The sequence below is a fragment of the Cheilinus undulatus genome, linkage group 24 (assembly GCF_018320785.1).
Source record: "Cheilinus undulatus linkage group 24, ASM1832078v1, whole genome shotgun sequence".
In the NCBI taxonomy this organism is placed as follows: Eukaryota; Metazoa; Chordata; class Actinopteri; order Labriformes; family Labridae; genus Cheilinus; species Cheilinus undulatus.
The window spans coordinates 15459009-15472096 of NC_054888.1; the positions used below are offsets into that span (position 1 = coordinate 15459009).

General features: G+C 38.3%; 1 protein-coding gene across 5 annotated transcripts in view; it reads left to right on the forward strand.

Annotated features, from left to right (window-relative positions):
- Positions 1-13088, forward strand: part of LOC121506114 (receptor tyrosine-protein kinase erbB-4-like) — a 497295-nt gene that overhangs the window by 241584 nt on the left and 242623 nt on the right. For all 5 annotated transcript variants that reach the window (XR_005991613.1, XM_041781682.1, XM_041781685.1 and 2 more), the window contains exon 2: positions 1938-2089. Coding sequence is in view for 4 of the 5 variants with exons in the window: in XM_041781682.1 (XP_041637616.1) it covers positions 1938-2089 (152 nt within the window). In the remaining variant the exon portion in view is untranslated. The remainder of the gene's footprint in view (positions 1-1937; positions 2090-13088) is intronic.

The following is a 13088-nucleotide window of genomic DNA, read 5'->3' on the forward strand; positions in this document are numbered from 1 at the left end:
AAAAAATGTGATTCTCTCAAGATCTAAAACAAACAAAACTAAACAGAAAACTTCAAAGGTAAAAAAAAATAATAGTGAGACAGAAAATGGACACAAAAACACTTCAACAAACAAACTATCCAAAGACGACCGCAAAGAGACATAAAATATCAAGAACAGGGAAATAAAGAGACTTCAAAGAGAAAATAAAAAACAACATGGCCACAGAACATTTTCCAAAACCAAAGATAACCATAACAAGACATAAAACATCAAATGGGCAGGAAAAGTGATTTCAAAGGGATATGAAATAACAAAGAGATTAACAAAGGCTACAAAACCGCTCCAACAAAGAAAAACGACCACAAACATCAAAGGGAGGGAAAAAGTGACATCAAGGAGACTTGAAACAACAACAAAAGGGTTGGACAAGGGCTACTAAACAGTGACTTGAAGCAAAACAACAAAAAAAGACCACAAAGAGACATAAGACAGCAAGGGGGCGGGGCAAAAGTGACTTCAAAGAGACACAAAGCAACAACAAACAGAAAAAAAAAACAATTTACATCAAAAACCAAATTAACAGAAATCAACTACAAAGTGAGGGACTGCAAGTAACCTTAATGATAAAAATGGCTGTACCAAAACAAGAACAAAAGACTAAATGAGCAAAAAAAATTTAAGAAAACCAAACGTTAAAGAAAGCAGCTACAAAGAAGAAGAAATAACTGCAACAGGACACCTTAGATAATAACTATTACTTTCTTTTTGAACATTTAAGGCCTTTTTCACATCTGTTCCCAGCAGACATTGTCTAATATTCTGCAGTAGAAACTTTGACATTTTCCTTCACAAAGAATTCTGCCATGCTTCATTTTCTGCCGTTTTTAATGACTTGTTTGACAAGTGGAGCTCGCTTTACATGTACTGAAGTTGTAGGTGTCTGTTTTGTTAGCATAGATCAGTAGAAGGATGTTCGCCAGAGGGTGTTAAAAGCTACCAGAGAAATGTGACAGCCCTGTGATTGTGTGTTTCCCGCTTGTTTTGGTGTGTGCAGAGAAATCTCGCAGCGTCTAATTGCCCGGCCTTCCCACGCTCCGATAGAGCCGTGTCTCCTCACCATAATAACTTCAAAGTCTCGTAATCTCGTCAGCCGAGTCTCCAAGTGAAACCCTCTGTAAAGGTCAACCAATGCAATTTGAATATCTTTGATTAAACGGTGTGCCGGTGCCAGGCCTAGACTGTAGGTCACTGCCTCGGAGAAATGATATCCAACCCTTCCTAACCCCACTTGTCTGTCCCCGAGTCTCGACTCTGGCTGCTCCCTCATTGTCCAGGGTCAGGTCTGGCTCACTCTGCTCTCTTTTTAGCAATTTACGTAATCTCCAGGACCCTTTTTTCCCTCCCTATTCTTCCATCCTTTTTCATATTGCATAGATTCAGCCCTCAAATCCTCCATCCTGGTTGTCTTTTCTGCCCTCTGTCTCTCATTCTCCATTCATTATCTCACTTATTTGAACAATTCCAGACACGGCAGTCATTGAAGCATGCATCCACAGTCTATTTTTGTAGTAAAAACCTCAATTATTGCACTCAAAGATCAGACTTTTCTCAGCTAAATAACTCCAGGGAAAAGAAGATGTATCATTTTTACAAGCTGAAATGGCTAGTTAAGCTGGTTTTCTGACCTTTAGATACAAAGTAGCTACAATATGCTAGCCTTTTGTGTGTGATCAAGCTAGCTTCCTTGTTGACATTTAAGGATAATGAGTATCCTGGTCGTGAATGGCTTAAAAACATTAATTATACTCTTTGAAGCATCTTCTTTGAATTTTAATGTCTTCTTTGGCTACTTTTAGGCACCGGCGCTCCTGTTGAGTTTGTACTTGACTTTTTGAACGCATCGTCATATTTTAATGTGCCTCTCAAATAATGAAGTGTTTCTGTTTTGTCTCTAGTTTGTCCTGGAACAGAGAATAAGCTGAGCACTCTGTCTGACCTGGACCAGCAGTACCGGACCCTGAAGAAGCTCTATGAGAACTGTGAAGTGGTTATGGGAAACTTGGAGATCACCAGCATTGATCGGAACCGCAACCTCTCCTTCCTAAAGGTCTGAACCACTTACAGTTCATTTATATAGCATTTATTCAAAACAACCCCTCTGTATCTAAAAGATATGGGCAGTAAAGCCACAATAGCTGCTGATAAACTGGAAGACACTTAGAAATAGTTGGTTTCAGTCAATTTATTGATCAAAGAACTTGTTTTTCTTAGTTGTTTATCAAAGTAAAGGAAGAGTCTTTGTTTTGTATTGTGTTTAATGGACAAAAGAAGTCATTTAAATTCATCACTTGAATATTTCTCACAATGATAAGATGCTTAATGGACGCTTAATGAATGAAGTAATTCTACAAAACAGGCCGGTCACATGCTAGAGGATTTTCAGTCCTTAAACAAGTAAAAAAAAAAAAAAAAAAAAAACATGGAATGTCATAGACATTAACACAATTTAAGACTTTTTTTCTTGTTATAATCCACTGTACAAACTCGATGACATAGCCAGGCCATGAGACAATCTCACAGTAAAGATTCCCACCATGAGATCTCACAAAAACTCATTATCAAATGTGACAACAGAGAAAAATTCCAAATCACCCAAATATAAAAAAAAAAAATTCTGTGAAATACCCAACAATTTTATAATTTAATAAAATGAAATAAATACATTAAAAAATTAAAATAAAAAGATAAAATAAAACATTTGATCATAAAAAAGAAATACCCAAAAATTTCACAGCAAATTTCCCCCAGTAACTTTCAATTAAACCCTCAAAATCTACAAAAAAAAAAAAAAAAAAAAAAAAGAAATCCCCAAATTTCCATTCAATTACTTTAAAATTTTAAGATATATTCCAGAAAATATTCCTGAAAATTTCATAGCAAATTCTCCCAGTATTTTATGTTAATTACTCAACTTCAGTGACATTACAGACGATTAACTCAAAAATTTTATTAGCAACAATGATGATTTTGTTGTAGGAAAGCCAGAATGCAGTGTCCTCAAATGTACATCCAGGGACTTCGGAGGTTGAACTAGCCCTAGAAAAAAATATTGCCAGATATTTGAATAACAAAACTTTTTACAATCTTTTTTTCATTTTTAACAGAAGAAGGTGTACATCTTTATGTATCAGTAACATCACATGAATTCATAATGACAATTAACAACAATACACAAAAAAACATTACCAACCTGCAACTTGCTTTTCTTAGTTTCAAACCCCAATCCCTCCCCTTCCCCGTGGGTCTTTCTCTGCAGTATCTAACTCAAAAGAGATCTTTACAATACATAAAAAATAAATTAATAACTCCATATTTTTGTAATCTTTAGCCATATCTCTACTTGGTAGAAAGGACAAATACTCAATTTCAGGACCATGGAGAGAGACCAAACCTTAGTAATTTAAGCACAATCCCTCTCATCCTTACCATTTAGCCCCACCCCGATGTTTTGCACATTCACTTCTAAGGTTAGGTCCTGGGTGTTTCTGGAATGGATTGGAAGGGCGATGTGCAAGGGATACATGTCCCTTCACATTGGGATTTTCAAGAAGCAACTAAGAAATTAAGAGAAATCTCCCAGAACCTTGTGAATCATCCAGAAGATTTTGAAATCACAACAATAATCTGATATGATTTCATGTTGTTTCAGTTCTTTATGGTCCTGTGGAACAAGATTTTTCTAAATTGTCATAGTTGAAATGTCTGGTATTGTCATTGCATCTGTTTACATAATTTGGTCAACAACTACTGACGACATATCAGCAACTTGAAAGGTTGTCCCATTTCGTAGGGGAGGATTTATCCACTACCCCTTGTAACTCTGAATCAATAGGCAAAGGGGCATTTGATATGAAGGGAAAATTAAACAAAGTTGCAAACAAAAAAGTTACTTTTACTCAGCAGTGGTTAACACTCAATAGATGAAGATAAGAAATGATAGTTTTGAATGTTGTAGATGGCCAACACTTCTTTTCAGGACCATGGGGAGAGACCAGGTTTTGGTTTCTGTTTTTATATAAACATACAAAACAAAAGCAATAAGATTTTCTGAATTTCCTGTAAATTGCTGCATCAAACCTTGAAGAAAGATTAAGAGTGTTTAATAGTTTTTCTCAGTGAAGAGGAACATATTCCATTTCAGGACCATGGAGAGCGATCAATGTCTGGATGCTGTATTGATTAAAACTAGTCCTTCAATTTGGGCAGCTAGGAATGATAAAACTCCTTGTAAAGTGAGGCCACAGATAGACACAGATAAGGCTTAAAATATTTCTGTTTATTCTCCACTGAATGGAAACCTCAGAAAAACAGAGATTGAAGGTGCTGCTCCTTCACAACAAAAAAAGGGGAAATACTTATTTCAGGACCTTGGACAAGGACTGAATTTTCATTGCTGTATATGTTTAAGGAGAATACGCATTTGGAAGGATATAATGAGCCGTATTAAGACTTTAAAAGCTCAGTATCAATGATGTTGTAACCACTGCCTTAAACATAAAACATAAGCCTGACCCATTGTATCACATTTCAAACAGTAGTTTAAATCCAGTTATAAATACCTTTTTATAATTTCATTATTTGAATACACACACTTCTTTGTGTAACATATTTTCAATTGAGCCAATCAAACATAATTGCAAATGACTTCTACACAGCACTTTGTTGAAATTTGAGGACTTCAGATGCTGCCAAAGCACCATCTTTCAGCACCATGGATAGCTACAAACAAGCTGTCTGCAAAATCCCTTTGTTGTTCTCTCATTCATTACTACCTACACAACAGACACTGGGTAGTACTCCGCAGCGAGAAGTAAATTGACATTTCAGACACTTCATGAATCATCATCGTTTTTCATCAGCCCAGACGAGCGTATTGTAGCACATTGTTGTTAGCAAAAAAACAAGTGCATGTGCTGCTGACAGTACTTTTTTCAGTGCAGTGTGGGATTGTTTTGGCACTCTTTGGCGCATAAATTATCTTCAGTGGATAAAGTAATTACAGAGGACTAAAGAGGAATTGATCGAGATGCAGATAAAAAGGTTTGAAATGTAGCAGCATGGATGGAAATGCAGGGAGACAGTAGTATAATGTTTCAGCACCATGGACAGAGACACAGAGGGAGACTGATGCAAGTGGAATAGTTTCAGGACCACGGACAGAGACAGAGGCTAGAGACTGCTCTGTATTGAGAACTCCTACACTTCATCCTTTCCCCAACTCTTTTTAAACTTGTTCCAAGTATTTTGGCTGACCTGTTGGTTTATTTGTTCCCAAAGCTAAATCGTCATACACTCAGGAACTTTATATGTATGCCCAGATCAATTTCATCTGTGATGTTATTCTTTTAATTTCTACACATTCCAATTCCATATGTATAAATTGGAAAATCAATCCATTCACCCATTTTCTTCCACTTATCCTTGGCCAGGCTGGTTTCAGTATGCTGAGCAAATCAACCCAGATAGTCCTCTCCCAGTTGTTATTTTCTACAGAGGGATGTATAATCCATTTAGTTAGTTTGCTCTGCTGCCCCAGAAGACCTCCACAAGGAGGTGACCAGGAGGCATCTGATGCCCGGATTTTGATCAACACCAAAAACATTTCTTCAAACAGGTATGAAATATTTTCCAAATGTACATAATCTAAAGTGTTTCCTGGCTTAGTGGGATTTATTATACCTTGATTGGTTTTTGTGTCTGCCCTAAGATCTCCTTTCACTTTGCTGGCCCGGCAGACCTCCATAGGGAGGTTACCCGGGGGCACCCTAATCCAATGCCTGAACCAAAGTAGCTGACTCCTTTTGATACAAAGGAGCAGCATCTCTATTGCAAGTCCTCTCCGGATGTCCAAGCTCCTAACCTTATCTCTACGGCTGAGCACAGCCACAATTCTGAGGAATCTCATTTGGACCGCTTGTATCCACAGTCTTATTTTTTTGGTCAATACCCAACCTCATGATGACAGATGTGAAGAATTTTTCAAATCCACATAGTCTAAGGTGTTCCCTTGCCTGGTGGGAAATATAATCCCTCCTGTATGTGTAAGGTCTGCCTCAAGATCTCCTTCCAGTTTGTTGGCCCGGATGACCTCCACATGGAGGTGACCAGGAATCAGGGGAATCAGGGACAGGGAATCTTATTTGGCCTGCTTGTGTCTAAAGTCTCGTTCTTTAGGTAAATATCGAAAGCTCATGCCCATTGTTTTGAAGAATTGTCCAAATCCACATAATCTTAGTGCAATTTTGGTTCTTTTAAGAGGCCTGCAATAGATGTGGCACTATCAAAGGTCCATTCAACACAACTGAAAGGGAAATCAACATGAGGATTCCCATAATTCACACAAATTTCAAGGACAGTGATATAGAAGGATGCTTTCACTTTGCAATAATAGCATTTAAATATTTTGTAATAGTTTTTTTTTCCACCCTACTTTCTTAACCTTTTTAGATAATGAAAACCACCTACACCTACTTTGGTTGATTATGGACAGTGTAATGAATAATGTGACTCACTTAGCAAACCCTCTAAAGTCCAATTAGTCCATTAACAGTTTTAAATTTGCATCCAGGGCCAAGTTATTTCTCTGAATCTCTTATCTGGATGGTGTCACAAAATGTAAGCAGTGCTGAGTCCAGTGTGTAATTCACTTGGACGAGGACTCATGGATATTGATTGAGGCCCTTTGCCAGCACAATACAACACAGCACAACAGAACAATGGCACTAATGATAAGAGGCACCAGTGAGAATTACTATGGAAGGAATGTCTGCGAGACGCTGCAGTGAAATAAGAAGCACTCTGAATGTAAAGTGCCATCGTCATTCCTCCCTTATAGAGCGCTCTCGAGGGTCTGGAGACATTTCAGTGTATCACTCGCATTGGGTGTCCTCAGGATTGTGTTTGTGCTATTCCATGTGCATATAGTGCTCATGCCACCGGGCGCCATCCCTCCCCCCTCTTCCCCCTGCTGTTTAATGAACTGAGGTGTAGTCTAATTACTGGGCCAGCGCTATCAAATGAACACCATAAACAGTCCCATTAGACGCCGCATCGTTAGGGAAAAACAATTAGGCATCTGGGGGATTGTTAAGTGGATGTGAGGGGGGTCAGTAACCAGAGGGTTCATGTGATTGCAATGAAAGGTTCTTAGTAATCAAGCTGTTGACCATATTCACACATCATCCATTTTCCTATGACATCACATCAACAGAAGAAATCATATATGCAATATTCATGTGTCACGACTGTGTACAATGTGTTAATTTGGATAAAGGTAGGTTAGCAACTGAACGATTTATATTGGAGATTTTGGTCCACATTTTAAGTAAAAATGACTTATTTGATTTCCTATAAACTCATGTATAATGGAAGTTACCATAAGCATTTTGCCACAAACTTTAAAATTAGCATTAGCAAGGAAACGGTGTAAAGGCTAAAAGAAGGAAAAGGCTAAGGTTAGCTAGGAACTTACTTTTTCGGTAACATTAGCTCAAAGCTTATCCTAAACAACATTGTAGCATACATAAGGCTAGCCAGAAATTAAGCTTCAAGCTGACATTCAATGACCTTGCTTACATTATATTAACTAGGATTTTACTCCTAGTCAGCTTAAACTTATCTGCCTGAAAAAACTGTTGAAAATCTGACAAACTGCTAAATGGCTAAAGGCTTAAAAAAGCCTTTAGCCATAGCTTGCTTGTTATGTTAGCCAGAATTTAACCTTACTAGTTAAAATAGCCTTAGCTAGCTAGAAAAAAAAGTGCAATATGATAAATGTTCTGTCCTAGAGTTGTAAAGCTTCTTGATAGATAAGCAACTGATATCTTAAAACCTGGAGCAGCAATGGCTCAAATTTCAACATAATTGATAGCTCATTAGCTTTTGCTAGAAGCCTGTTAACATTAGCATTTTGTAGCATACTAAAAAATTGGCGTTGGCTGGGAAATTGCTGAAAGTTTACAACTGTTTGTTGGTGATTTTAGTAACAGTACCATAGTAACAGTATGTTAGCTTGGAGTTAGCCTCCACTTTGCTAGCATTATGTTAGACATAAAATTAAGTACACAAAGCTAATATGAGCTAACACAATAAATCCAGGGTAGGTTAGCTATCTAGCAAACACAAGTTCTCAATTCACATAACCTCAGCCTTCAAATTACATGTATTTGAAGCAGTAATTCAAGTTTGATTTATGTGTTTGGTATCACTAAAACTGTCTTATTATATACTTTTAAGGCTTCCTGATAGACAAGCAAGTGATGGAGATACTTGTCCAACTTTCGTGTATTACCCTATTGACTTTTGATAGAAGACCATTTTCATTAGCATTTAGCAGCGTGCTACACGGCTAACTTGAAAATGACCACAAGTTGCCACATAATGTTAGCTTAGATTTTACCCCCACTTTGCTAGCATTAGATGAGGCTAACACAAATTTTCAAAGCCAAAATGTAACCTAGTACAGTGCTAGCCAGGTTATGTTAATTATCTTGGCACATAAATATTAGCTAATGTTACATTAGCTGACATTGTTTGGTAGGATTTTGCTTCTTAGTTAAAAAAAAAAAAAAAACTTAGCTAGCCAGTGAAATGCATGCCCATAATGTAATTAATTACTGCTTGATATTTTAAAAATGTTTTACTTTAATGCATCTTGATAGATAAGCATCTGATTTGTGATTAGTTAAAAAATTAGTTAACTTAGACTCACTTTAACGTATTTGCTGGTGAACTGTTGGTAGCTGTTGCAAGAAACTGGCTAAAAGTGTATTTAACCTTGGTGGTGTTTCTAGCTACACAACATTAGCTATGAATTACCACTTTAGCTGTCTTTGCTAACATATAAGCTAGCATAATTCTGGCCAAGACTTAGATTTTAGGCTAACATAATGCTACCTAGCTTACATAATGTGTGCTAAGATTTATATCTTAGGAAACTTCCACTTTGTTATCAGATAACATGTTTGCTAATGTTACATTAGCTTAAATTAGCCAGTAGTAGAAAGATTGCTGCCATGTGAATAAGGTGAAAATGAATACAGTTTTTTGTTTGTTTGTTTGTTTGGTTTGTTTTGTTTTGTTTTGTTTTGTTTTTTGTTTGTTTTTTTTAGCTTAGATATGATTCTGTTTCCCTTTTTAACTGTATTCTATGTCAGGGAAATTAAAATTTAGGTAAGATTTGCCCAATGTATTTAGTCTATAATTAAATAAACAGGCATTTATGGTTTTATAACAATCGTATGCAAGTATTTGCAACTTAGTTGGCATAAAACTCACAACTTTTTTTGTGTTAGCAGAAAAGTTTGATATTTTCTCTTCTTTTAACTTTTTTATTCATCTTTTATTGAATCTCTCCTTCACAGCAGCAGAAAAAAACTGCGGGTCATGCAAAGTTCAATGTCATGGCACCACGCACCAATATTACCTCGCACATAGATCGCACATTTCAACAGCTATTGAGCTGCAGGCGGGATAAGGAGAACTGATGCTCTCCGACTCTGTGTGCTCTTTTTAAAGCAGCAGCCTGGGAGGTACATGTGGACAAATGTGTGGACAGAGCGTGGATTTACTGAAGGCGTCTGGGTGGATGAAAGGAGGGTGAGAGTGAGAGAAGAGCTGGAGGGATTTTCACTTTTATGGCAGGCAAAAAACAGCTGCTGCGCTAAAATGACAACGTTCAGCTACCGTGCCACGGGGCTGTGTGTTTTTGTCTGCATATTTATGTGTGTTTGTGTGTGTAAAAGGAGAGAGAGAGCAGGGTTAGAGGGGCAGAAATGTAGGGCAAGGGAGGGGATGAACTTGGTGATTTTTGCCTAGTGAGACGCTGACAGTTAGATGGATGAGATGGCTCTGCAGCCTCCTCTGGTCCAGGTTTCGTCCACACCACATCTCTCTGATGTTCCTTTATTCTCTGGGAGTAAAACAGGACTGGAAATGTGATTGAATTGGTTTTACAGCACAGTTTATTTCATATCTGGGTCAATTTGTATTCATAGATAAATCTTTTTGTACCTTTTTTATCCAGCTGAGTGAATGTCACATATGAAGCTCACTACATAACATCACGGTAAAGACACACGAAAGGCAGTTTTCAATGTCCATGTAGTTCAGATGAGGGGAAGCATCAAAATCTTGAATACTTCCTGCCGTTTGCTTGCTTGCCTGCCCACATATGGGCAATATACTTATTTTCTCCATTCTAGACAAAGAGAACCCTAGTGGATACAAAATATTTTAAAGATGATTTCATTAATTACCATGTTGAGAGCCATTACCCACAAATGGAGAAAACTTGGAACAGTGGTGAACGTTCCCAGGACTGGCCCGCCTATAAAAATTACTCCAAGAGTGCATCGACGACTCATCCAGGAGGTCACAAAGAACTCAGAACAGTTCTAAAGACCTGCAGGCGAACCATGTTGAGAGCCATTATCCACAAACAGGAAAAATTTGGAACAGTGGTGAACCTCCCCATTAGTGGCTGGCCTACCAAAATTACTCAGTTTCTCAAAGAATCATCCAGGACTTCACACAATGACCTATAACAACATCAATATCTGCAGCCCTCACTGGACTCAGTAAAGATCAGTGTGCATGATTCAACAGTAAGACAGAGTGGGCAAAAATGGGGTTCATGAGGTAGTTCCAAGACCAAAAATCCTCCACAGTGATGTGAAAGACTCATTGCCAGTCATTGCAACCAATTGCTTGCAGTTGCCAATGCTGGCACAACCAGTTATTCAGTTTAGGGGGAATACTTTATCACATAGGGCCAGGCAAGTGTATAGCTTTTTTACAAAATCCCTAAATAACTGAAAACATCATTTAAAAACTACATTTTGTGACCTCCTGGATAAGTCATTAGCGCACTCTTGGAGTAAGTTTGGTAGACTGGCCACTCCTGGGAGGGTTCACCACTGTTCCAAGTTTTCTCCATTTGTGGATAATGGCTCTCACCATTGCTGGATGGAGTTCCAAAGCCTTAGACTGCTTAGTAACCCTTTCCAGACATATAGATGTGAATGACTTGGCTTTTTTACCTCAATAATAGGCTCAGAGTTAGTTAACATAAATCTCACTGTGTTGTTTTGTATCTGTTTTAATTAAATTTGATATATTGCTTGTTATTGTATGACTTTATCTCTTAGAGCTAACGCTGCCACAGAAATATAAAAAAAACACACACTTTTTACAGCAGCATCACCTTTTTTGCTTTCTTAACAAGTCATGACGACCCATTCCAACTTTTTCTAAAGGAATAAGGCTAAATAGGTGTCATAAGCCCAGCAGCATCAAATGTGATTCATACTCAGCTGAAATTCTTACCAAGAAATGGAAGCTAATCAAAGTTAAGATTTATATCCCTCAAACTTTTGGGGGATTTTCAGAGGTTGAGAAATGAAAGGTTTAGTTCTCTCAAACATTACAGTACCGCTTCCTCTCAAACTCTTCCTCATTCTCTGTCTTCTTTGTTGGCCGGCTCCTCTGGCCGCTGTCTGTCTGTCACTCACAATGACCCATTTTCCCAGAAGTGAAGCCGGGGGAGCCGTGCCAAGTGGCCCGCAGTGGCCCACAACCAGCTAATGATGTCACCTAGGCTGAAGGACTCTTCATTAAAGGCAGATCAATCTGGCGGCGAGTGCTGCAAAACACAGCCGGGGCGCGATGCCAGGCCTGCAGCTGAGAGAGCGAAGGGGACGAGGGATGTCCGTACATAAAGCCAGCAATGACAGAGTCAAAAGGTGTGCTTTAAAGTCTTCTCCTTGACACGAGTTCTTGCACAAAGCTTGAGCAATAAAAGGAGATGAATGACAGGGTCACACTACATCAATACGCTGACGATGCCACTCTTTGCAAAGCTAATCTCTGACAAACACAAGCCAAAAAAAGTGACACAGAGAAAAAAAGTTATATAGCTTTTTAAGAAGAATCTCTAATTTTCAAACTTTTAAAAGAGGGCCTACATTGCACCACTAGTTCACTTCTGCAGCTGAGGAGACAATAAATAACACGGAATGAGGAGCAGAGAAAAGAGACTCCTCACACCAAAGGCTTCCCCGTTTTCCTTGGGCTGTTTCTCGGATACAAATGAAGGAGCTTAGTGATTCTGCGGCTCAGTTTTCCTTACAAAGCCTTAGAAATTCCATTGTGGAGGAACAAATGTTGCTGCTCTAATGCCTCATATGCTTTGCAGACTATTAAACCCTAGCTAGAGTGCAAGTGAGGCCATGGGATGTGCTTGCAAGGGGTAAAGGTTCCTAATACATTATGACAAACCTTCATCCTTGGCCGTATGCGTCACATCTTCTTCCATTTTTTTTATCCTTTATGTCCTTGCACCAACCTGCCGAGATCAGTGTGTGAGTCAGAGATTACTGCCTCCCCGTGTGTCATTATTCAGCCCTCATCTGATCGCTCCTCTCTCTCCGTCTGAGAGTGAAACTCTATGCTATTAATTTACTGCGAGGCAGTAATTCAGACTCCACTCGTGTCTGTCCTTCAGCGGTGTTTACCATCCATCCGCCGTTTAGTCGGGATATGGCGACGTACTTTTGTGTACTTATAATTTTTCATCCCTTGAATTTGGTTCAGTTATCTTAGAACAATGTTTCAGACAATGGTTGAGAATATTGCAGCAACCAGGAGGTAAAAAAGTCAATTAAATGAAGTTCAAATCCAACTAAACTTATCGTCATTGAAACGACTTTTTCCTCCTATATTTGGTGTTGAGGCAGACTAGAATTAAAGGATATTACACAAAATAGGATGTAGTTATGACAGTGGTTTGTAGACAAGTTCTTGTTTTGCCCAGAACTTTGGTGAAGCTTCTTCCATAGATATGTAGAACCATAATCGAAATAGTCAACCCAACTTGAGATTGATGCCTGACTTAGCTTCTAACTGTCCTCATGCAATCTCTATTAATCTGAAATCAATGAAACTTTCAAAAGTGCTTATACAAGAATAACCTCTAAAGTGCTCTAAATCTACCCTAATCTGAAAACTTGGAGTAGCTCTTCTTACTTCTTGTAACCCCAGGATAACCC